Source organism: Nicotiana tabacum, chromosome 12, assembly GCF_000715075.1.
Source record: "Nicotiana tabacum cultivar K326 chromosome 12, ASM71507v2, whole genome shotgun sequence".
Taxonomy (NCBI): domain Eukaryota; kingdom Viridiplantae; phylum Streptophyta; class Magnoliopsida; order Solanales; family Solanaceae; genus Nicotiana; species Nicotiana tabacum.
The window spans coordinates 65496336-65522323 of record NC_134091.1 but is presented as its reverse complement, the minus strand read 5'-3'; the positions used below and the strand labels follow the sequence as shown (position 1 = coordinate 65522323).

General features: G+C 38.3%; 1 protein-coding gene and 1 long non-coding RNA gene across 6 annotated transcripts in view; one reads left to right on the top strand and one right to left on the bottom strand.

Moving 5' to 3' along the window:
• Positions 1-1927: 1927 nt before the first annotated feature.
• LOC107768778 (uncharacterized) lies at positions 1928-9623 on the bottom strand. 4 transcript variants are annotated; one of them, XR_012697336.1, is made up of 4 exons: positions 9484-9623; positions 8813-8905; positions 8240-8368; positions 1928-7100 (listed from the first exon to the last, which is right to left on the bottom strand). It is a non-coding gene; the product is annotated as an uncharacterized LOC107768778 (long non-coding RNA). The 4 variants fall into 4 exon arrangements; XR_012697337.1 differs by having other exon boundaries at positions 9414-9486; XR_012697335.1 differs by lacking the exon at positions 8240-8368.
• A 1251-nt stretch (positions 9624-10874) lies between these two features.
• Positions 10875-25988, top strand: part of LOC107768780 (uncharacterized) — a 32312-nt gene continuing 17198 nt past the window's right edge. For both annotated transcript variants that reach the window (XM_075226577.1, XM_075226578.1), the window contains exons 1-4: positions 10875-12024; positions 12790-12927; positions 20155-20394; positions 20471-20603. In XM_075226577.1, coding sequence (XP_075082678.1) covers positions 11176-12024; positions 12790-12927; positions 20155-20394; positions 20471-20587 — 1344 coding nt within the window. In that variant the 5' untranslated portion in view covers positions 10875-11175 and the 3' untranslated portion in view covers positions 20588-20603. The remainder of the gene's footprint in view (positions 12025-12789; positions 12928-20154; positions 20395-20470; positions 20604-25988) is intronic.

Sequence of the window (25988 nt, the reverse complement as noted above, 5' to 3'; positions counted from 1 at the left end):
CCTCTTGGTTGAAGACCTTGTGAGCTTTCTTGTTGAATTTCAAGGCTTGAGAAAGATTTTGCATGAACAATTAGCTTAGGGATTTCACCTCTCACTCTAGGGCACTTCCTCTCTTTAAAATATTAGATATTCCCTTCAAAATGGTCTCTTACATCTAATTATCGAGATAGGGTCGGGTTATAAAAATTAGAAAAAATAAATCCCCGATGCAGATCTGCGATCGCATATGCGATCGCATAATGCTTCTACGGTCCGCAAAATAGGCCGCATAATGGCCCTCCGGAATTGGGCACCCCTACCTCACTCTGCGACCGGTCTGCGGTCCGCAGACTTATTCTGCGGCCGCATATTGCACCGCAGAACTTTCCTACGGAATTTGTTTTTGTGCTGGATCTGCGAGGGATTATGCGGCCCGCAAAATAATTATGAGGCCGTATAATGGACCGCATAATGGTCCAAACATTTGCCCAGATTTTTGCTTGAGTCTACCACAGATCTACGGTCCGCAAATTAGTTCTGCGACCGCAGAATGGGCCACAGAAATGCCCTGCACTTCCAGAAATTTTTCTTCAACTCCTCAACGCATTGTTCAACCCAAAAAGTCTGAACCGCGTCAACACATAAGCCTACTTCGGCACCACAAACCCTGAATTTTAGGTAAAACTTTACAGGGCCTTACGCGATCACGACCTCGAGGTTGGGATTCCGGGTCGTGACAATATGTGATTATTGTCTACACATTTGGCACAGTACATAAATTTAGTACTCTTCACTGAAAGGAGCCTTCAGGCAAGCAAACTTCAGTGACATAACTAGCTCGCATTTGTTTTTGGAACTTAAACCCTTATAAAACTTTGTGTCGTCTTCATAATTGTGGTTGCTTTGTATTGTCTGTTCTACCGCTTGTAAGTTGCCTTCAACTCTAGAAAATTTTGCATATTCTTCTTCATTTTATGGAATATCTTAAGATATTAGAACCGTCTTTTTACTCTTCGAGCGCCAAGTAAAATGAGTAGAACACTCCACCCATTCACCATGACAATCAACCCCCAATACTATATAATCGACCATTTTATGATCGTAATACCTTAAGATATCACAAATATATATAAGTTATAGATTTAAATTTTTTATTTTTTTTGCAAACATCCTAATGATACTTCAAACATTCTAAGAAGATATTTAAAACATCCTTAGTGGATACTTAGGATGTTTGAAATATCTTAAGAGGATGTTTGAACATATTGAATGGGCTTTTAGGATGTTGGAAATAACTACCTAAAATTATATTAAGAAGAAGAAGAGATTGAATACAAAAGAAGAAGAAGAAGAAGAAAGCATGAATGAGGAATAGGGAAGGGGGCTGGGAGCGGGAATAGTTTCTCATTTTTAGAGAGTGGGTGGGGCCCATTCATGGCCTTTGTAATAATTCTAAAATTTTAAGGTTCTTGTTAAATCCACTTCTAAGTAATAAACCCTTACAAATAAATGAAAAATGACACTATATAGCCGCTCTCAAAATAATAGCAAAAATAATATAATTATATATATATATACACACACACACACACACACACACACACACACACACATTCTGTATGTCATATAAGAAAATTATATAAATTTATACACTTTTTTTGCTACCGAATGTAAATAGTTTCTGGTACGGGCTAAAAGTGATAATACCCTAAAATGAAAGCATCTTTTTAACAACAATCTCAACACATTTGTTTAAAAACTAGATAAAGGTTGCCCGTGCTGTGCACGGGCCCAACATATTAAGCATTGTGCTTGTTTTTTCCCACGTGTTCTGGTGCCAATAGAACAATTCTCCATATACATAGATAGTATTAAATTGGATTGTCATAACCAGTAAGCTTTTCGATACATTATATAAATAGCACGACAGTCTAATATCTGCAAAAGAGGACAAAAACATACACTACAATGCTACTGCTACCACAAGTAACGATTACAATCCGGTATTATTAATGCAATACCCACAAAATACATGAAGTGTGTATTTTCACGCACATAAAAATCACAACACATTTAACCGCTTATTCCCTTTTAAGTATCTGGTACAGTAACCAAATCAGTTGCTCTTGTTATACCAGAAACAACAGCACAGTGAACAGAAGAACGTATAAGAAGTTCTATAGTACCTTCAAAAGACAAGTAAACATCAATCAAAAGCTTATGAGTTATTACATTAGAACCAAAAGTTTCTTGAATCGTGTCAAAACTCAAACATCATCGGTATTCTTGTTGGATATCCATTATCCAACCACCAGAACATGGCAGCAAGAGTAAAAACAAGAAATTCAGAACCAGGAACAAAATTATCAATTCCAAAAAGCTAACTTAATGAGTGCAATGGAGGTGAATGAAATGCTAGAAATTATTCTCACAATAGCAGATGTGAAAATCTTTGAAATTAGAGTTGATATTCAATCATCATGTATAGTAACAACTCCTCAGAGGAACTATATTGAGACATAATCACTGCATTCAATCCAAGGCTAAGGTAATATCCAATATTACAACCAATAAATACACATCCGAGAATGGAAAATAAAAATTTCTCCAGGCTTAGAAAGAAAAATGTATTTCTATAAAGAAAAAGGCGAAAAGCATCAAGTTGGAGTATCTCATATAGCTATTTATGTGAACTTCTTTTTCCCATACACATACTTAAGTAGTTCCTAGAGCCTTTTCTCTCAAGACCCGAAGAAAAGGCAAAAAAATCATTTATGTGAACTTCTTTTTCCCTTATACACACTCAAGTTGCATGCATAATTCTAACAAATTGTTGAAATCACATAGGATAGGGATAGGAGAGAAGCACACTGAAATATCTAATTGTTTGTGACAAATTAAAATTTTGAAATATAATATTGAGTAGTTGATTCCACGCCCTTTTTCATATTTCTGATAAGTTAGATAGTACATGAAAAGGGAACACAAATACTTTTAAACACCTTTTTCCATATTTCTGATAAGTCAAATAGTACACAAGAATGGCACACAAATACTTTCAGTAAGTGTTTTTGATATTAAGCTAGTAGCTAAAGATTTGACACCTAAATATACACTAAAAGATTCCATATTTTGAACCTTTTCTGCAAAGGTAATATTTTTGGCAAAAACTTCTACTCTTGTCATCCAAAATTTGAGTAATCACTTTTCCTTTATACGCTATCTCACAATGATACCCCCTTAATTTAGGAGTGCAGTCAAAATATCTTTTATATATCTCATATAAAATTTATGTAAGAACTATATTTTCTTTTCTATATGAAACAATTTAGTAGCTAATAGTTTAACTTTTAAACAGGTTTCCGGATTAGGAGTGTTACTATGTTGAGTTTTATGGGGACACAATTTTATTGGCAAACTTGTTCAGACCGTAAAAGTTTATTTCCAAAAGGCATCTAAAGGTATATCAAAGTGTAACGATCCGGCCGGTTGTTTTGAGTGTATTAGCCCCGACCCCTTGTTTATTACATTCTTTGTGTTGTACTGTGGTTATGTGACTTGCCGGGAGGTTTGATTTTTGATTTCGGAGTGAAATGGGACATATAGTCCCTAAAAATGGAAGTTTAAGCCGTAGGAGTTGACCGTAGATCGAATTGTGTAAAGACGACTCAGGAATGGAGTTTTGACGGTTTCAATAGCTCAGTATGGTAATTTTGGTCTTAGGAGCGTGTCTGGATGTTGATTTGGAGGTCCGTAAATCATTTCGGCGTTAATTGACAAAAGTTGAAAAGTCGGATAATTTTTGAAAAGTTTGATCGGGAGTGGACTTTTGATATCGGAGACGAATTTCGATTCCGAAAATGGGAGTAGGTCTGTAATGTCAATTATGACTTGTGTGCAAAATTTGAGGTCAATCGGATTTGATTTAATAGGTTTCAGCATCGGATGTAGAAGTTAGAAGTTCTAAAGTTCTTTAGGCTTGAATCGATGCACAATTCATGTTTTTAGAGTTGTTTGATGTGATTTTTAGCCTTGATTAGGTCCGCTATGTGTTTTGGAGCTAGTTGGTATATTCGGACGGAGACCCGAGGGATCCGAGTGTGAATTGGATGGGAATCGGATCATTTATGAACTTGTTGGATTGCTGAAAGTGCCCAGCTTCTGGTGTTTTCGCACATGCGGAGAGAATGGCCGCAGGTGCGGGCTCGCAAATGGGAGAACTTGGTCGCAGATGCGGAACTGGGCATGCCCAGCTGGGGGAGCAAGAGCAAAAAATGTTCCGCACAAGCGAAGCTCGGAACTGGGCATGCCCAGTTGGGGGCGCAGGAGCGGAAAACGTTCCGCGGAAGCGGCTTCGCTTCTGCAATAGAGAGGAGCGCAGGTGCGACTGTGTTTTGCAGGTGCGTCGCTTGGGCCGCTGGTGCGTATGCGCAGATGCGAGCCACTTTCCGCAGAAGCAGATTCTTTGGACTTAAGTGAGGTCCGCACCTGCCATGCTTTTTCCCAAGTGCGGAACCGCAGATGCGGCAGCAAGGTCGCAGGTGCGGTTTAACTAGCAAAAAAGGGGAATTTTTGAGAGTTTTGATTCATATTTCATTTTGGGATTTGGGGAGCTCGGTGGGAGACGAAATTTCGAGGAATTTTCAGAGGAATTATTGGGGTAAGAATTCTTAACTCGATTTTGGTTAAATTACACCAATCTATCATTGTTTTTATCATGTAATTAAGGATTGGAGTTGGAAGAATTGGAGAAAAGTGGTAGAACTTCTTAGACTAAGTTTTTTGGTTTTGAAAGGCGAAATGAGGTCGGATTTGAATAATTCTTGTATGGACTCGATATCGAATGAGTGTTCGTTTTTTGTAATTTTGGTCGGGTTTCGAGACGTGGGCCCGGGTCAACTTTTTGGAGCGATTTTTTAATTATTTGCTAAAGTCGTAATTTCATTATTTAAATTAATTTTCTATAGTTATATTTATAGTATGAAATTATTTTGGCTAGATTCGAGCCGATCGGAGTTGGAAAATCGAGGGAACGACTTTCTTATTGATTGATTGAGCGAGATTTGGGGTAAGTGACTTGTCTAACCTTGTGTGGAAAAAATTCTCCTTAGAATTTGGCACTGTTATGGTAAATTGCGATACGTGAAGGCCGTGTACGCGAGGTGACGAGTGCGTACTCGGGCTAAATATTTAAAAAAAAAAACCGATTTTTGCTAAGTAGTTTTTTTTTATTTTCTTAATTGAGTTACTCTAGCATGTGTAGCCATCATGTTTAGCCTAATTTCACATGTCTGCGTGTCTTATCTCTTATTTGCAATTTGTACAATATGCTCAGTTGAATTACCTGCTTCCTTGATTCTGTATTCATTCTTTAATTATAGGATTCTTTACTTGTAATATCATTATTTCATTTGTTACGTGTTGGTTTTCGTGATTATTGTCGAGATGATTGTATGGTCATGGCACGAGGTTTCTGCCGTGCGGATTGTTATTATGGCACGAGGTTTTATGCCGTGCGGATTGTTATTGTGGCACGAGATTTTTGCCGTGTGGATTGTTATTGTGGTACGAGGTTTCTGCCGTGGGGATTGTTATTGTGGCACGAGGTTTCTGCCGTGCGGGTTGTTATTGTAGCACGAGGTTTCCGCCGTGCGGGTTGTTATTGTTTGCACGAGATTTTTGCCGTACCATTGTGAGATATTTATTTTTGGGACTACGAGGCGGTACATCGGGAGTGCCCTTGTTGTTTTTCTCTATTTGATGTATTGTTGTTGTTGTCGTTCCTTAACTTGTAAGATTCTTACATCCTTACGTGTTGTAATTGTCTTCTTTGATTCCGTGTTGTTACCTTCTGTGAATTTCTATTGTTACACTTCTTTGTCATTTCATTATATAATTATATCTTCCGCCTTGTTTCTTATTATTCCAGTAGGGCCCTGACCTGACCTCGTCACTACTCTACCGATGTTAGGCTTGACACTTACCGAGTACTGTTGTGGTGTACTCATACTAAGCTTCTGCACATCTTTTTTGTGCAGATCCAGGTACTGCCTACCAGATTAGGTACCAGTGAGCTACCCCGTACGTGGAGACTTCAAGGTATATCTGCCAGTGTCAGCAGATTTCGGAGTCCCCCTTTATCTCTATTATGATGTTTCCTTATTCTCATTAGACTATGATGTATAGGGATATCTAGTATTTCTCTTTAGAGATTGTGACTTATATCTACCGGGTTTTGGGAGTTGTTTATACTTGAGTTGCAGTTTTTATTTATTACAATTATTGACGTTTTGAGTTTTAGCTTAATATTTCAGTTATTCCGCATATTTGATAGGCTTACCTAGTCTTGGAGACTAGGTGTCGTCACAATATCATACGGAGGAAAATTGGGGTCGTGACATAAAGTGAATGTATTTTGGCCAGCAAAAGTTATTTGCTTCTTAATCTTTCTCTTATAAAATGTCATAACGTTCATTACTCGTACTTCTTGAAAAATACATGTGCAATTGCGCCCAACAGAAGAAAAAACAGCATATTCAGTTAGAATAAATGTTTGAGAATATTTGAAATTATTTTATTATTTTCACTAATCCAAGTAAGGGAGTAAGGATATAAATCTTGAATCCAACAAAAACCAAGTCTCGAAGTTCCATATTCAGTTATCAGCTTTACAACCATTAAGAAAAACTAAAAGCTCAAATCCAAAGCTTCCTCTTTTAACCATTCACGGATTTTTGTTGATCATTCATAACTCTAAATATATTTCATTATGATCATCCTCGGGTTTAGCAGATCAAAGCTAGACAAATACTTACAGGAATACCAGATTTGTATGTACAAGTGGATATGTTCGAGACAGAGAATAAGGGCTAATGAATATTTTAGATAGATATAGATTGGAAAAACATTGTTACATCCTCAGACTAAAGCAGATTTATGCCATGTATTAGTCAATCAGCGCAAGTTTTTTTAATTAAGTACTTTAAGTCCTGACACTTATAATTCTTTAATTAAGATTAATAACTTACGGATTTTTGAGAGGCTATGCAAAAGAATGACACCAAAGTTGATAGTCTAGCCAAGTGAAGCATATCAAAGATGTCGTCAATCGGCCATACTACCTGAAAGCAAAGCCAATGATTACATAATATAAGCAATAGTGAAGGAAGAGGCATATTATATATATAAAGTCTTTCACCTACCTTGTTATGTTGCAAGGTACTCTTGGTCATTCCTAATTTAATTGAGTTCCTTATTTTTTGAAATGGCAATAAGGTAGTGCTGGAATTTTCAGTTCAAATGACCAAAAAACTAAATGTATAGCCGTCTTCTAATCTTAGAGAAATTCTAGGAATTTCATCACAGTTCTAGTGGTCAATCCTACATTTCCCTTCTTGACATTGTAAAAAATCAAAATCAGTGTTATTATTTAGTTTATCATTTGTACACCTTTTTTGATGATTGAATATTGGAAAAGAGGCCATCTGTTGCAGAAACATGTATCCCACATTGAAGAATGTTACATAAGAAGATGATAAGCACACAGATATTTGCAACATTCTATCTTTCTATTACAGATGTTTGTTTCCACATAAAGATGTTCTCATCCTAATGGAAGTCCAAGTATTTTTTTTCTCTGCTAATAATGTCTATAAATTTTGAGGCTTATCTCTTACTTGGTGCAGCAGAACTGAAAAGTATAAGCAATTTCTTAGCATGATAATCCTAAGCATTACAACTTGCTTGCTGACATAATCCAAGTGCCAGAGCTAGTAGACAATACTTCAATAATAGCTCATGATTACCCAAGTTGTAGGCTCAAATATGTTTTTTAGAAGATTAGAATCAACCAATAAAATTAAGACATTGTAGAAATAAATCACAGAAGGAACTACTAATTTCCTTGAAGCGGATCAAACTGTAGGTTTTTCAAAGGATCAATTCCATGAGGGAAGTTAAAATAATTTCTCAAAGTCGCTAATTCTTATCACTTCACTTATTTGGTCAACTACCTTTATATCTCAACTATATTCAAAGTAACTCGACCCAGATTGAAATGAGAAACTGATTCCCAATATAAAGAGCTTTGAGATTTAACTAGAGTATTTATCTCAAACAAGCTATGCCTAACTCACTTGCTACTTGTAAAAAGGTGCTTGCATTTTAATTTCCCATTATGATGATATCACAACTATTTTCAGAGCAAGCAGAAGTTTTTAAATGGTACTTTCTCCTACAACAAAGTATGGAACTTGTAAACCTGAATAGCAAAGGAAGACGGAGCAACTGATATGGCTTTTTCAAATGTCAAATTATCAAGCCTTAATTGCCGCCAATTTGTAAAAATTTGCGGTATCTTTGAACTACTTGAAACTCTTAAAATTATCTCCTGCATTTAAAGCAATGTTAAACTCTACTGTTAGAAAATCTAAGGAAATCTCTATTCTCTCGATTAATAAATAGAATTGTCTAAAAATGAAGTATCTCCACAATGAAAAACAAAAATCCATGGAATATGAAGAAGAAACCTATCTACAGTAATCTAGAGTAACGTATCTGCACAAGTGAAACAAAAAATGACTTATAATAAATTTTTCCAGGTAATGAAGTATTCAGAGCAGCTAATTACAATCTTAAGTGTCAGAACGCACAAGTTTCCTAACGGGGAATCTGAAATGAAATTGTGGACTTCACTTTAAAAAAGATGAGTCAGGCATATCATCTTCTTGGGTGCATAGGCCGCTTCAATGATTATTATTATTATTGTTCATAATCACACTATGAAAAAAAAAAAACAAAGAGATTGAAACTCAAGCTGGTAAAGCAATCATACCAGATGTATATTAGCGGTAACCACCGATCAACCCGTCCTCTCTGTCTCCGTGTTTGTCTCCTATTTCAGAATTGCATCTTTAGATAGGTTAATCTGCAGGAAAAAAATAACGTAAATTAAGAGACCCAATCTTCGAACGAATATTGATACCATAAAATTTTAATAGGACCGTTTAATCCTGAACTGAGTAGTTGGTAGCAAAAGTTAAATTTCATAAAAAAACAAAGTAAATGTGCAAATTAGTAACAATTATTGGCATTTATGTAAAAATTCCAGCAAGAATTATGCAAAAAGCAGAAAACGAACAACTTTCATAAAAAAAACATAGAAAATGTGCAAATCATGAATATTTACTGATATGTATGTAAAAATTCTAGTAACAATTATGCAAAACAGCAGAAAACGAACGTTTACCAACCAAAATTTAGACAAGTAGTAGAACAAGTATAATAAACAAAGAAAATTGCACAAACAACAAACTAAATTAAAAGAGCTCGCAGCAAATTCAAATAGAACAAAGATGGATAAACTATCTGCATATGCCGACAGGAGAATTCACATAGAGAAATCGAGAAGTAAAGGGAAAAATAAAGAGGTATACAGGGAAATAGACGATGAGTAGAGTAAGGCAGATGATACAATGAAAAGGCTCTGCATGTCATAGCGCTTACCCAGCAAATTTAGGCTACGTGTATAGTGTACAAAGCCCATGGAAATATTTGAACTCAAAAAGGCAATGAAACAACTTAAAGGCCCCTGTCTTGGCACCTGAAATGACCAAATTGCCCTTGGTAAGCAGGCATGACCATCATGACCTGCATCTATATATGTTTAAAAATGGCAGAATGGCCTAAATGACACATATATTTGTGCCACTTTATCATGCCGGTCCTCAAACTCAATAATTTGCCAATTAAACACTTACACTCCTTCAAACCGTGTATAATAAACGTTTATGACATAAGGTTGTTAGTGCGTGTAATATAATCTCCTCCACGTTGGCTGCCACGTCAAAAAATAACAATGTGTAAATGTCATGTCACATGGTAGATTAAAAATAATTAAAATTAAAAATAAAAAAAAAATAAAATTCAAACATTAATCCCCTAATCCCCTCCCTCAAATGGTGCGACTGCTGTGAACAGTAACACAACAACGGCAGAATGGGCACTGCGCCGTCGTCCGGTGGTGAAAAGCCACCGGACTAGTCCCAAAAGATGCGTCTCACCATTGCACATAAACCCCACCTAGGCGCCCCTCTCATTTCTTCCCAAGCTGCTACAGATTTCAACAATGGTGGATCGAGTACTGCAGCGAAAAATCGCTTGGGCAAAACTGATATTTATCATATCGGTTCTGGTTCAAATCGAGTAATTCCAAGCAGTGGAGATTGTTCTCCAATTCAAATACCATCGACCCACCAAGTTTCAGACAATTTCAATGCCGGAATAGTCTTCTCCAACCAACCGAATATGGCCGACGAACACCAGTTGGCCGAGCATGGAGCTACAAGTGTCCAAATTGAACAAGACTTATGCCAATTAACTCCAACTGAGCAAGTGATTGATGCCAAACGATCAAACAACAACTACAATGAACCAATCATCATAACAATTCAAAAAACAAAATCTACAGAATTGCAGACACCAGGTGTTCAACGAAATACTAAAGTCAGTTTTAACAAGTCTTGCCTTATTTGATTTTTGAAATTGGGGGTTAAATTTTCTCAAAAAGCTCTAATATTTTTAAAGGATTAATTGGTAAAAGATGTATAATTTGTGCTTTAAAATTCTTTATGGGTTAATTTTGAGGTGTGGTGATTTTTGAGGAATTTTCGGTCGACCCCTTTTTTGGTTTGTTGGTATTTTGATAATTTGATGTGTTTCCCTTCTACAAAAAAGGCATAAAATTGAATTTTAAAAGAGATATGAATTATTGGCCAAAGGATTCTAAATTCATGATAAAGTTTAAGATTCGAGAGAAGAAACAAACAAAGAAAATAGGGGAGGGGAGAAAGAATTGGACATAAAATGTTGAAGAGAGAGAAAAAAAGAATTGGACAAAAAAAGTTGGAGAGGGAAAAAAGCAAAATAGAAAATTTCACTTTTGTTCAACAATGGATGAAAACAATCGGAAGAAGATGACAGAAATAGCTCTTGGTATACGCTTCAATAAAAAATACCACATATGATGAGTGGAGTTTAAAATGCTCATAAGGGCAGACAAGTTTGGTTGGTAAATTTGCAAGTACGAAGCACGACAAAGCTGGTCTATTCTGCCTTTAAAAATTAATAGTACTGCAAGTTTTCAAAAGTATCAAAATTTAGATCCCTCAACAGTCAACACTCAAAGCTCTTTTCACCATGTTCAATCCCCTCCAACGTATCCCACTCCTCTTGTTCTTCCTCTCACTCTCCACTATCTCTGCCTCCGAATCAGACACACCCATTTCCCGTTTCCAAAATTACCTCAGAATCAACACCGCCCACCCTAACCCAAACTACACTTCCCCCATCACTTACCTCATCAACTTCGCCAGCTCCATCCCAAACCTCCACTCCAAAGTCCTCCACCTAACCCCCACCATACCCCTCCTATTGTTAACCTGGCCCGGTACCTCCAACCCTTCACTTCCCTCCATTCTTTTCAACTCCCATCTCGACTCCGTCCCCGCCGAGCCCGAAAAGTGGACCCACCCACCCTTTTCAGCTCATAAAACTTCCGATGGAAGAATCTTTGCGCGTGGCGCCCAGGACGATAAGTGCATTGGCATGCAGTATTTGGAGGCAATCAAAGCGATACAGAGCAAAGATCCCGACTTTAAACCTATAAGAAATGTTCATATATTATACGTTCCCGAGGAGGAGGTGGGTGGGTTTGATGGGATGGGGAAGTTTGTGGAGACTAAAGAGTTTAAAGAGTTAAATGTTGGGTTTGTGATGGACGAGGGACAGGCTTCAACTAATGATGAGTTTAGGGTGTTTTATGCTGATAGGACACCTTGGCATATGGTGATTAAGGCTGTTGGAACACCTGGACATGGGTCAAGATTGTATGATAATACTGCTATGGAGAATTTAATGAAGAGTATTGAGGTTATTACTAAGTTTAGGGAGTCTAAGTTTGATATAGTCAAGGCTGGATTGGCTGCTAATTCTGAAGTCATTTCTGTGAATCCAGTGTTTCTCAAGGCTGGAATTCCTTCCCCAACTGTGAGTTTTTGAATTTTCGATTGAGTTTGATCTTTTGAGATGTGTTGTTTTTCGAGCTCCTGTTGAAGGGGGTCTATAAGGGGCGGGTCTAAGATTTGAATTTTATGTGTTCTGGATTCTAACAGCAATCTCAATTGCTATGTTTTGAGTTAATTTTTGTACATATTTAGTGCATTTCTTAATACAGAGTTTGGGCCAAAGTTACTGTAGTGCTATGCTCTGCCTAATCCCATATCTTAAAGCCTACTGTAATTTGGGAAATGATACTGTAGTAATTTGGAATGCTAAATGTAGTCATCCGAATTGTTATTGTTTCTCTTTCCAATTCAATTAAGAAATATGTGATGCCAATAATAGTTTCTTGGTGATTAGTCTTTCAAGTTCTGTTTAGCTTAAAAGATTTTGTGGTTCTTAAAGTATATTACGTGGTACCTGTTGCTGGTGGGAGTACTAGTTGCTGGTGGGAGGTGTCACGTATCCTGTGGAATTAGTTGAGGTGCGCGCAAGCTGGCCCGGACACCACGGTTATAAAAAAAAAGTATATTGAAGTATGATCCAAAGAAACCTACCAATAGGGAATAACTTTTAAGTTTAAGAACGAATTATGAACTTGTTCCTGTTCCGTTAACAGCTTTCTCTGTATTAGGCAACATTGGCTTATGGTTTAGTGGGCTTATATTTCCTAGTTGTTTATGGTTCTGCTTATATTTTTGTTCTTTAATTAGGAGTTATGATTTATGGAGGCCTTCTGATTTGCTTGTGCAGGGATTTGTAATGAACATGCAACCCTCTGAAGCTGAGGCAGGATTTGATATTAGGATGCCACCAACGGCTGATCCACAGCTTATGAGGAAGATAATTGAAGAGCAATGGGCACCAGCTTGGAGGAACATGACATATGAGGTGAATAGTTGCTTTTTCTTTGTGCTTATCGTTGTTAGTTTGCAGACCTTAGCATATCTTTCGGCTTTAGATTAAAAATGATAGTGCTCTTTATTATCTTACCAGAATTGTTCGGAAAATTTGAGGTCTATCAATAGTATACTGAAATATTTGAATAGCAGTTTAAATTAAGTTGGTAATATCAGCAAGTAGGTTTCTGTTGTTGCCTTAATTGAAGAGACAAAACTCATTAGTGAACTCCAAAAAAGAGGGAAAATTAGGCAATGAGAGAGCGAGAGATATCACAAGACTATCTTGTGCAGTGAATCAAAGGAAGTACTTTCATGAATCAACGGACTATAGCTCCAAAGCGGAATTGAGCTAGTGGTTCTCACTTCTCAAGGATTTAGGTAATTTGATGCTGCTGTGTTCCCAAAAGCGATGGGAATTGTATTTTGGATGTCATTTCTCTTAGAAAAGGAATAGCTTCAATGCCTTGGTTTAGGAGCGTACTAATTACAATGTCCTTTAGAGGATTTTGTGAGACTAAAGAAGGCCAATTTCAACATTCTGAATAAAATGGAATATTATAAGTGGGTGACTTTAGCGGGTGCTTTAGTCTCTTCTCAATAAATTTCCAGAAAGAAGCTCTTCCTGCTCTTTGAACTATCGATATCCATTTGAAGGTGGCAAACAGAAAATCTTACAAAGACATAGCAGCAGATTGACTGTTGTTAACACCAAAATTGGGATATGGAACTGGCTACATCTCCATCTAACAAACTAAGCTGCCGTTTTGGCCATGCAAAATCCGTACTCTTTTTCAAAAAAACAAAATTGAAATAATGGTTTGCCCATAAAAAAATGTCAGTTTTTGGAGATTTTTTGAAAAACAGTTTTTGAAAACCAAGAAGTGGTAAAAAAGTTTCAATATTTTTCAAAAAATCAATTTTCTCCTCTCACAAAATATTAACTTTTTTAAAAGTATCATATCGAAACACAACTTCAACTTCCAAATACAATTTTTTAACTAATTTTTTTTTTTTTTTTAATCTATGGCCAAAGCCTACTAAGGGAAGCAAGTTGGATGTCTACAAAAAATGGACCAAATCCAAGGAGTACAACTGATTATATGACATATCCATCAGCTCAAACCTGAAGAATCAAGCTTCCACTTCTCGAAATAAGCGAAGGAGTTAATTTGTCAACCAAGTTGTACAAGGTTTATCATGTAATGACTCAGTTAAGTAACTATTTTCCAGTAGAATTCTAAACAAGGCTACGCTGATTGAACGTGGGACAATAAGGTTAGTGCACATGCAATGAGAACAACCAAATGAGCAGTAAACCACTCTTGCATCATCAAGATCGTGCCTAGATTTTAGAAATAAAAATAGAATGCATGATTAGAAAGTTATGCTCGACCTTATATGTATAAGTAGGATCCTTTATGCATGGATGGACATCATCACAATCATTACGGCAGTCAATAAACTTATATTCATTTCCTTCAAATTCCTTTAATCTTCTCCTTTTTTTTACAGCTTTTCTTACCAGCTCTCTTAGAACGTCAGTAGATGTTTCCTTTTCTTTTTTGGTTGATAAGGTAGATGTCTTCTTCTTAGATTAATCTTAGTGAAGTTCCTCTTTTATATGATTGGCAAATGGCAAAGTCCCGTCCTCAACGTTACTCGTTTGACTTCCATTCTGGGATCATTGCTTGGCAAATTCCGCATCCATTGTTCATCTAGCTCAAGAACTCCATTTATTTTTTAAGCCCTAAGTTGCTCGGACTCGGGTGCGGGTGTCCGATACGGGTGTAGATCTAGAGGTCGATCCTTCATGATCTAAATTTTAAGATCCGGGGTACGAATTCAGTTACGAATACGGGTGCGGGGATTCGGCTAAAAATAATTCAAATGTCTAAAAATAAAGTTATAAAAATATGTCCTACTTACGAGACATTACGTGGAAACCTTATAATGTATTCTAAGAAAGATTGAGATAAATGGAGAATGATTGGCATATAAATTTCTTTATACACCATTTTCTTTAATTTCACCTTATCTTTTGTTTTGATTTTGGAAATCATTGTATCTGTTCCAAATTTCTCCGTCGATTTTTGTCAAAAGTATCCAAAATCGCTTGATCAGATCCGGTACGGATCCCACATCCCACACCGACACCCATGTCATGTCGACACGGGTGCGGCACCAAAAGTGAAGAGTCTGAGCAACTTAGTTTAAGCCAACAATATTCTTTGCTATGCTCGATAGGACTTTTTTCTATAGTTCTCAAACTTTACTCTTTTAGGACTTGATTTCACTTGTGCATGAACTATAATGGGGCAAGAATCTTCTCAACATAGGGCAACAACCAACAGCCAGCGAAAAAAGGATTGTAACTCCTGGTTCTCCCACTCAAACATATGATAAATCGCAGGGTACAATTACACTGGCATAAGCTCCTCCAATCGACATCAACCTATCATAGTTCCGAATGAAGGACATTTTGGTTCACCTCCCATGATAATAAACACATCATTCATACAAGAGAAATCGACATGGATATTGTTGAGTCCTACATCAGGTGGGAATTAAAAAATGGGTCTCTTTATATGGTCTTAGGCAATATTTACCTCACGAGCTAGCTTTTAAGGTTGAGTTAGGCCGAAAGTCCATTTTCTTAAAATGATATCAGAGCCAGGTTTATCCCAATTCATTATTAACCGGATGTTGGGCCCCCATCTTATACTGTCCACGTTCCAGATGTCCAGTACTGGGCGTGCAAGGTGTGTTGAGTCCAATATCTGTTGGTAATTAAAAAAGAGTTTCCTTATATGATCTTGGGCAATCCTCAACTTATAAGCTAGCTTCTGCGGTTGAGTTAGGTCGAAGATCCATATTCTTAACATATATTAATGACATGATTCACTAGTTCCCCCAACCTATTGGTAAAGTAGAAACCTGCAGTGCAAATTGAGGTCCACTTTTCTCCGGACTAAATGTTTAAGGTGGTAAGACAACAAGAAGATCAATCTATGACCAACTTCAATTACCAATCGGTTTAGACCTACCAAGTCCTCGGTTCAGGATGACTCCTTAGCAAGGGAACATGAATGTCCGGGAGGGCGACTGATTCCATCAAGTTTCGCGGCTTAGATGGCAAATTAAGTATTGTCAGCTCCTACTGACTAATCTTTTTATATGGAAACAGTACCCAGTGTCACAGTCTAATCTTCAGTTCAGTCAAGTCAACTTGGCTAAGAAGCTTACTAATTCAACAGGCAATTTTGCCTTACCTACAACCCCTTTTCTTTCAGATCCATAAGTCGGAGGTTTCCTTCATCAGCAGATCTTTAATAACGTGTCAAACATCATCCGTACTTGGGACTTGCCTATATCAGAAAATCACTTAGGAAAGCAGACATGGGTTGTTCCAAATCAGCCATATTTCTACCCGCGCTGGCCTGGCAAGCACATGCATAACCATGACCAACCCAGCCTTCGGCAATCTCTATGCCAAATCCTGCATCTGAGCAGATGAGCCAGCAATTTTACAACTCTACATTCTAAGTGCACCGGCCAAAATGATGACGCATTTTGGAATAAACTTGAAGCCAGTAGACAAATGTCTGTACCTGTTCCGACTGGATTGACGGATGTGCCTATTCCAAGAGGTTTCAAACTTCCAAGATTTGTCATTTTTTTCCTGAGAAGATAACAAATCTACCGAAGATCGTATCGGCATTTATTGCAGAATGCGGGGGGAGGTTGCACATAAAGAAGGGCATAAGATGCTCTTTCCCTTGTTGTGGACAAAAATTATCTTTGCCTAGTACTTTTCGTTGCCTGCCAATTCAGCTCAAAGCTAGGCTGACATGGAGAGAATGTTCCATGACTGGTTATTACAGTAGGTTGATGAATCTGTTGTTGATTTCCTGGAGAGATATCAGAAGATGCGCACTAGATGCAACATACAATTCCGGAATCTCAGTATGCATTATATGTTGCCAACTTTCATCCCTGGGTTCAAAGAAATACTCATAGCGTAGGAGTTCGTGGCTCTTACTTAGCTGGTCACCAAAGCTACAAAGGTGTAGCAGTTCATTCTTGGCGAGAAGCAACGAAGAGCCAGCAGAGGAAAAGGTCCTTATCTCGTGTCCATCATAAATTCAGTGAACTGGCCAAGCCTACTGATTATGAGGAGAAGTAGTCTGCTTAGGTTCATGCTGTCGAAACATATGAGAAAAACCATATTCTTGTTCTGCTCTCAAGTTGTCAAAAGCTAAGAAGTTGGTGAAGATTGAGAACAAAGAAAGCTACATGATTGATACTTCTAAAGAACTTGATGTTTGACTATTTTCTTAAGGATAAGCGGATCAGACTTCCAGAAGCATACAAACATCCATCAGTTGAAGAATTGAAGAACAGGCAAGTGACAACTCATAAGTGACAACTCATATTAGCAACAACTGCGTCGTCTTTCGCGATGCTAGCTGGAAAGCAATCAATGATAATGCATGTTCATTTTATTTAACATATGGTGACTGATGTTGACACTTTCTTGCCAGTATTTGATAATATGGTAGCCATTACCAATACTGCTCCCAATTCTCACAAGATGTGCTCATGTGCCAGCTTCACAGAGGAGACCGATATCTCCGAAGGGGTCGCAAGTGCAGAACTCCACCTTAAAAGAATCAGTGGAATCAGGCAGACAGGAACGAACCATGCTTCACGAAGAAACTCTATCGTTTGAAAGAACATCACTGCTGACAAGAACTGCCATCCAAACAAGAAAAGCAAGAAAGTTCCTGTCCTCCCAAGTCTCCATCTATGCAAGATTTGACTCTAAACTAGAAGAAGTGCTTATTGGATATCAACATCTACAAAGGAGTCTCAGGTCTCTGTATCTTTGTCACTGATAAGATTCAAGAGAAGCTGAGGAAGATGATCAAGCCTAAGGCTAATGTTGTCAAAGACCAGCGGGTTGTCAACAAAGGGTAAGAGAAGCTGAACCAACTAACAGCGACTACCTAACTTAGAGAAGATTAGACAACGGCTAAGAGTCAAGCAAAGACTCAAGCAAGCAATTCAGAAGATTGAATCTGAGAAGAATGAAGTGGAAAAGCAGCAGAAAAGACAAAGTGCAGAGCTGGCAAATGAACAAAAAGGAATCCACTATGTCTGGTCAGTCCGAGGGATCACAACTCGAGGCCACTGTCTCAGTAAATCTGTAGAGCATACTCCCAGTGACTTCTTGGCATGGTCCAATATATGAAAGAGTTGGAAAATGATGTATGCACCGGGAAACATAATGGGTTGTGTTGACACAATATGAGATGGAGTGATGGACTAGATACTAAGTAAGCCTTTGGACATAGATTTGGTTGAAACTTGAAAAAAAGAGTTTTTGAAGTTGTGCTGAAAAATAGTTTTTGGAAGTTGAAGTTGTGCTTGTACATGCATTTTACATATAAAAAAGTTGAAGTTTTGTAAGTGGAAGAAAAAATTTCGCCCAAAAAATGACCCAAACCAGTTTTGGAAATTTTATAATTTTTTTTCAAAAACTGATCAAATTCCATGAACATGCAATGTTTTCAAAATTGTCTTTGAATAAAAGTAAAAAAAATCTATGTCCAAACGGGAGCTAAGTGTGGCAAGTGGTGGTTGTAGACCACTAGTTCAAGTGAAGCTTGAGGTCCTTCAACTGTTTCCGACGGGAACTTGAACAGAAGCAACAAACGCTTGTCCCGTAGATGTTCCTATTTGATTGTATCCATTGTTCTACTACGTTTTCTTGTTCCTTCTGCCACCAGTTCACCAAATTGCCCACACTTTGCTAGAAAGTCTTTTCTTGATTTTAGAGATTGCTTGTTCACATCTACAAAGGGGTTCCGGCTGTTGAACGTTTTTGCACTGCTGAACTTGTTTCCTACCATCTTTTCAGTATGGCTATTTCTGGATAATTTCTGGACTGATAAGAGGGAGAAAAAGAAAGAGGTAATACAATACCCAAATATCAATCTGAATCGACATGAATCCGACAATGAACAAGATTCTGTAGTGATAATAGGGGAAGGTTATATTGAAGAAGAAATTCCTTCTTGAATTTCATCAATTTGTTGGCAATGGTCTGCTCCAGGGTTTGATTATGATCAATCTTGTCCTTCTCCTTTCTAATATAGTGTTTCTACTGAATCCTCCACATTCATTTTAGTTTTGGATGATGTAAAATTCATATAGTTGTTCCCATTTGCTCTATTTCCAAAGGAGATCTCTCTGGTTCTTCAGATGCTTTCATCTATACTTTTGCAGATCCACAAAAATCTGTTGCTTTCAACTCTAATTCTACTAACAAAGAATTCCTTCTTTGCATCCATTCAAACCACGTGGATTGGCATTCCCTTTTTTCCCCAATGATTTCATATGACCTTTCCCCAGCTGAGAAGAAGGCATTCTTTTCCATCTAAAATGGATTTTACACTAGTTTTAAATTGACGACACTCCACGTCGTCATAGCTGCTACTATATGATCAATTACATTTTGCCAATCTGGACTTAAAGATGACAAGTAAAAGTGTTGCTGCTGTGGGAGACATGTTAAGAAGAGAGAGGGTTTTGGGAAGAGAAAGGATCAGAGAAGAATGGTTTGGTTGGAACTTGGAAATCACAAAGCAGGATTAATCTGGCTGGAAATCCAGAGATAACTAAGAGTTTAAGATTCCATGTTTACCTCCAATTGTCTGAATCTTGTATTTCTGAAGCTGTTCCAAGATTGCTCTCTTTAAATTGGGCGCCATTATACCTTTCTGATCGTATGATATCAAAAAGTGCCGGATCGTGTAATGAAAAACGTTTTCTTTTAGGAAGTTGTCACAATTGGGACAACTCTATTTATCAATCAGTCAATCAATCAACTATGCCTTAATATGAATCATCTAGTCATTCCGCTGGACAGCTGTATTTATTTAAAAGAAACGTTTGCTTGTGGGACAACTCTAAATGGATAGTATATCAGTTAATTTTGAGCAGAGACATAATTTCCAATGTAAGTAGTAGTTGGGATTCGTGGTTTGGTAGATGAAGCTTGTGTTTTTTTCCCCATTCCCATTCTTATGCGTTACTCACCAGTTTTTAAGAAGTTTGCATTTGGGTGATATTTTATTTGTATACTAAACACAAAAAATGGACAAGATGGTGTACTTTTGGTCTTCTGATTCTCAGGCTTCTTGTAATATGGCAGATAACCGAGAAAGGATTCCTGAGGGACAACATGGGATGTCCTTTGATGACACTCACTTCCGATTCCAACCCTTGGTGGTCTGTTTTTAATGAAGCTGTTACTAGAGCTGGGGGCAAACTCTCCAAGCCTGAAATATTAGCGTCGACAACTGATGCTCGATTCATGAGACGACTGGGAATTCCCACCTTTGGTTTCTCCCCTATGAAGAACACCCCCATCTTACTGCATGACCACAATGAGGTTTGTTGCTGCTTCTATTTATGACAAGTCAATAAACACTTGTTTCTCTGATGCCAATCATTTGTTCTCCTGGCAGTTCCTCAAGGATACTGTTTACTTGGAGGGGATTAAGGTCTATGAATCCATAATAAAGTCAATAAGTTCCTTTGAGGGATCTTATGAACACTGGTGTAATGCAGTTTCTCAACAATGAAGCTTTTGAAAACTTGGTATGATATTCATCTCTTTTTTTGATTATTTGGTATGATATTCATCTCTTTTGAATATTGTTTAATTTCAAGGTATGCAAGTTCTAATTCTGCACATGCTATAAATATAAGTCTAGGTCTTTTAGATACAAATCTTAATTTGTTAACTTCTCGTATAGTTTCTTCATTGAAGGGGAGTCTTGGAGCAACGGTAAAGTTGTCTCCGTGTGACCTATATGTCATAGGTTCGAGCCATGGAAGCAGCCACTAATGCTTGCATTAGGGTAGGCTGTTTACATCATATACCCTTGGGGTGCGGTTCTTCCTTGGACCTTGCGTGAACGCGGAATGCTTTGTGCACCGTGCTGCCCTTTTTTTTTATAGTTTCTTCATAATTGTTTTAGTGGCATTTAATGTTTCTCTTTACAAAACTTTGGCATAAATATACTGGAGGGTTTCTCCTTTTAGCCACTCAAGGGGTCAAATTGAATCTTCCGTCAGCTGCTTGTTGTTTCCTTTCATGCTAGATTATTTGGGTGAACTTGCAGTTTCATGTGTTGCTTGGCCGGTTGGTTGTGTCTCATGACTAGAACTTCAACCTCACTACTCTACACAAAACAAAAACAGATTGTATATCAGATGAATTGTCCTGCCAATACCCAATTGATTGAGTCCCATAAAGAACATTCTAAGTGGGTAAAGTATCATCTATCATGTAATGCATAATGACGTTTCAAGTGAAGCGAACTATATTTTTGTCTTGTGATTCATTGTAGTTGTTAGTTTAGAGCTATGTACATAATATAGTCTTGTCCCACATTGGAATGAGAGTAATATGTACTTGTAGTGTATAGCTATAAATAAGGACTTCTTGTATTGTATTCATCCATCTAATATTAATAATATATTTTCTCCTGTGCTTTCTCACATGGTATCAGAGCAATTGTGAGAGATTTATCGCTGTGCATAAATTCCAGCGACTCCGGGAACAGAAATCAGTCACTAGAAGTCTTTTTCCGGCGACTTTTTCAAGGTTGTTTGCGTCTGCTTTATCTCCGTCAGTGTTGTGCAAAATCCAACACTACCACAAGAGTAGTCATTGTCCGGCGACCAAACCCCAGCCCCCACACGCCACCAGAAGCTCACGCGCCGGCGCGTATGCCCACTTCCGGCCATTTTTAAAAAAAAAGTCCCTCCAGAATAGTTGGGTCGTCTGGTAATTCCGATCCTACCCGTTTTTGTTTCATTCCAACCACTTTGAGTTTTTTCGTCAGTAGATTCCGGCAGCTACAGTAACTCATTATTCTGTTTCAGTGTTTCCTTACTCTGTTTCAGTGGATTACAGTTGATTCTTTCTCTTATTTGGTAATAATTTGCAACAATGTCTTTGGGATTTGATGTTTTTGGGTCTAAAAACATGAGTTCTGGAAGCTCTAGTGTTATGATTACCTCAGAACCTTTAATGGGAAGTTCAAACTACTTAGCTTGGGCTTCATCTGTCGAGTTGTGGTGTAAAGGTCAAGGTGTTCAAGATCATCTAATCAAACAGTCTAGCGAAGGAGATGAAAAGGTGATAACACTTTGGGCAAAGATCGATGCTCAGTTATGTAGCATACTGTGGCGATCTATTGATTCCAAGTTGATGCCCTTGTTTCGTCCATTCCAGACATGCTATTCGGTTTGGGCAAAGGTTCGTACCTTATACACTAATGACATATCCCGCTTCTATGATGTGATATCGCGGATGACAAACTTAAAGAAGCAGGAACTAGATATGTTTACTTACTTGGGTCAAGTACAGGCAGTCATGTAGGAATTTGAGAAGTTGATACCAGTTTCTGCTAGTGTGGAAAAGCAACAAGAACAGCGACAGAAGATGTTTCTAGTTCTAGCAGCGACAGAAGATGTTTCTAGTTCTTACCCTCGCTAGACTTCCTAATGATCTTGATTCCGTACGCGACCAGATTTTGCCTAGTCCGACTGTCCCCACAGTTGATGAATTATTCTCTCGATTACTCCGCCTTGCTGCAGCACCAAGTCACCCAGTGATCTCATCACAGATACTTGATTCTTCTATTCTTGCATCCCAAACAGTGGATGTTCGGGCGTCTCAAACTATGGAGAATAGACGAGGAGGAGGTCGTTTTGGAAGATCTAGACCCAAGTGTTCTTATTGTCACAAACTTGGACACACTCGTGAAATGTGCTATTCCTTACATGGTCGTCCACCCAAAAATGCTTACGTTGCTCAGACCGAGACTACAGGTAACCAATGATTTTCTTTATCTAAAGAAGAATATAATGGGCTCCTTCAGTATCGAGCAAGTAAGCAGACATCTCCACAAGTAGCCTCGGTTGCCCAGACTGATACTTCTGTTGCTGGTAATTCTTTTGCTTGTGTTTCCCAGTCTAGCACTCTTGAACCATGGGTCATGGACTCAGGCGCTTCTGATCACATCTCTGGTAATAAATCACTTTTGTCGAATATTGTATATTCACAGTCTCTTCCCACTGTTACTTTAGCCAATGGATGTCAAACTAAGGCAAAATGAGTTGGACAAGCTAACCCTTTGTATTCTATCACCCTAGATTCCGTTCTTTATGTCCCTGACTGTCCTTTTAGTCTTGCATCTGTTAGTCGTTTGACTCGTGCCCTCCATTGTGGTATATATTTTACTGACGATTCCTTTATTATGCAGGACCGCAGTACGGGACGGACAATTGGTACAGGACGTGAATCAGAAGGCCTTTACTACCTTAACTCACTCAATCCTTCCACAACATGTCTAGTTACAGATCTTCCAGACCTAATCCACAGACGTTTAGGACATCCGAGTTTATCCAAACTTTAGAAGATGGTGCCTAGTTTATCTAGTTTGTCTACATTAGATTGTGAGTCGTGTCAGCTTGGGAAACATACCCGAGCCTCCTTTCCACGTAGTGTTGAGAGTCATGTAGAGTCTGTTTTCTCCTTAGTTCATTCTGATATATAGGGTCCTAGTAAAGTCAGTTCAACCTTGGGATTTCGTTATTTTGTTAGTTTTATTGATGATTACTCAAGATGTACTTGGCTTTTCTTAATGAAAGATCGTTCTGAGTTATTCTCTATATTCCAGAGTTTTTGTGCTGAAATCAAAAATCAATTTGGTATTTCTATTCGCATTTTTCGTAGTGATAATGCCTTAGAATATTTATCTTTTCAGTTTCAGCAGTTTATGACTTCTCAAGGAATTATTCATCAGACATCTTATCCTTATACCCCTCAGCAAAATGGGGTTGCAGAGAGAAAGAATAGGCACCTTATTGAGACTGCTTGCACATTTCTAATTGAATCTCGTGTTCCGTTACGTTTTTGGGGCGATGCAGTTCTCACAACTTGTTATTTGATTAATCGGATGCCTTCATCTCCCATCAAGGATCAGATTCCACATTCGGTATTGTTTCCCCAGTCAGCCTTATACTCTCTTCCACCTCGTGTTTTTGGGAGCACGTGTTTTGTTCATAACTTAGCCCCGGGGAAAGATAAGTTAGCTCCTCGTGCTCTTAAATGTGTCTTCCTTGGTTATTCTCGTGTTCAGAAGGGATATCGTTGTTATTCACCTGATCTTCATAGGTACCTTATGTCAGCTGACGTCACATTGTTTGAGTCTAAACCTTTCTTTACTTCTGCTGACCACCATGATATATCTGAGTTCTTACCTATACCGACCTTTGAGGAGTTTACTATAACTCCTCCTGCACCTTCGACCACAGAGGTTTCACCCATACCAACCATTGAGGAGTCTAGTATTGTTCCTCCTAGTTCCCCAGCCACAGGAACACCACCCTTGACTTATCATCGTCGTTCGCGCCCTCCATCAGGCCCAACTGGTTCTCGTCCTGCACCTGACCCTGCTCCTACTGCGGACTCTGCTCCTAGTACACCGATTGCACTTCGGAAAGGTATACGGACCACACTTAACCCTAATCCTCATTATGTCGGTTTGAGTTATCATCGTCTGTCATCTCCTCATTATGCTTTTATATCTTCTTTGTCCTCGGTTTCCATCCCTAAGTCTACAGGTGAAGCGTTGTCTCATTCAGGATGGCGACAGGCTATGAGTGACGAGATGTCTGCTTTACATACAAGTGGTACTTGTGAGCTTGTTCCTCTTCCTTCAGGTAAATTAACTGTTGGTTGTCGTTGGGTTTATGCATTCAAAGTTGGTCCCGATGGCCAGATTGATCGACTTAAGGCCCGTCTTGTTGCCAAAGGATATACTCAAATATTTGGGCTCGATTACAATGATACCTTCTCTCCCGTGGCTAAAGTGGCATCAGTCCGCTTTTTTCTATCCATGGCTGCGGTTCGTCATTGGCCTCTCTATCAGCTGAACATTAAGAATGTCTTTCTTCACGGTGATCTTGAGGATGGGGGTTTATATTAAGCAATCACCTGGTTTTGTTGCTCAGGGGGAGTCTCGTGGCTTTGTATGTCGCTCGCGTCGGTCATTTTATGGTCTAAAGCAGTCTCCTCGAGCCTGGTTTGGTAAGTTCAGCACGGTTATCCAGGAGTTTGGCATGACTCATAGTGAAGCTGATCACTCTGTGTTTTAGCGGCATTCTGCTTCAAGTCTCTGTATTTATCTGGTAGTCTATGTTGATGATATTGATATTACTGGCAGTGATCAGGATGATATTACCAATCTGAAGCAACATCTCTTCCAGCACTTCCAAACTAAGGATCTAGGCAGATTGAAGTACTTTCTAGGTATTGAGGTTGCCCAGTTTAGATCAAGTATTGTTATTTGTCAAAGAAAATATGCTTTAGACATTCTTGAGGAGATAGGAATGATAGGTTGCAGACCTGTTGACACTCCGATGGATTCGAATTCTAAACTTCTGCCAGGACAGGGTGAGCCGCTTAGCGATCCTGCAAGCTATATGAGGCTGGTTGGTAAATAAATTATCTCACAGTGACTAGACCCGACATTTCTTATCCTTGTTGTAAGTCAGTTTATGAATTCTCCATGTGATAGTCATTGGGATGCAGTTGTCCACATTATTCGGTATATAAAATTGACTCCAGGCAAAGGGTTACTGTTTGAGGATCGAGGTCATGAGCAGATCGTTGGATACTCAGATGCTGATTGGGCATGATCACCTTCTTATAGACGTTCTACGTCTGGATATTGTGTTTTAGTAGGAGGCAATTTGGTGTCTTGGAAGAGCAAGAAACAAAATGTAGTTGCTCGGTCTAGTGCAGAAGCAGAATATCGAGCAATGGCTATGGCAACATGTGAGCTAATCTGGACCAAACAATTGCTCAAGGAGTTGAAATTTGGTGAAATCAGTCGGATGAAACTTGTGTGCGATAATCAAGCTGCCCTTCATATTACATCAAATCCGGTGTTACATGAGAGAACT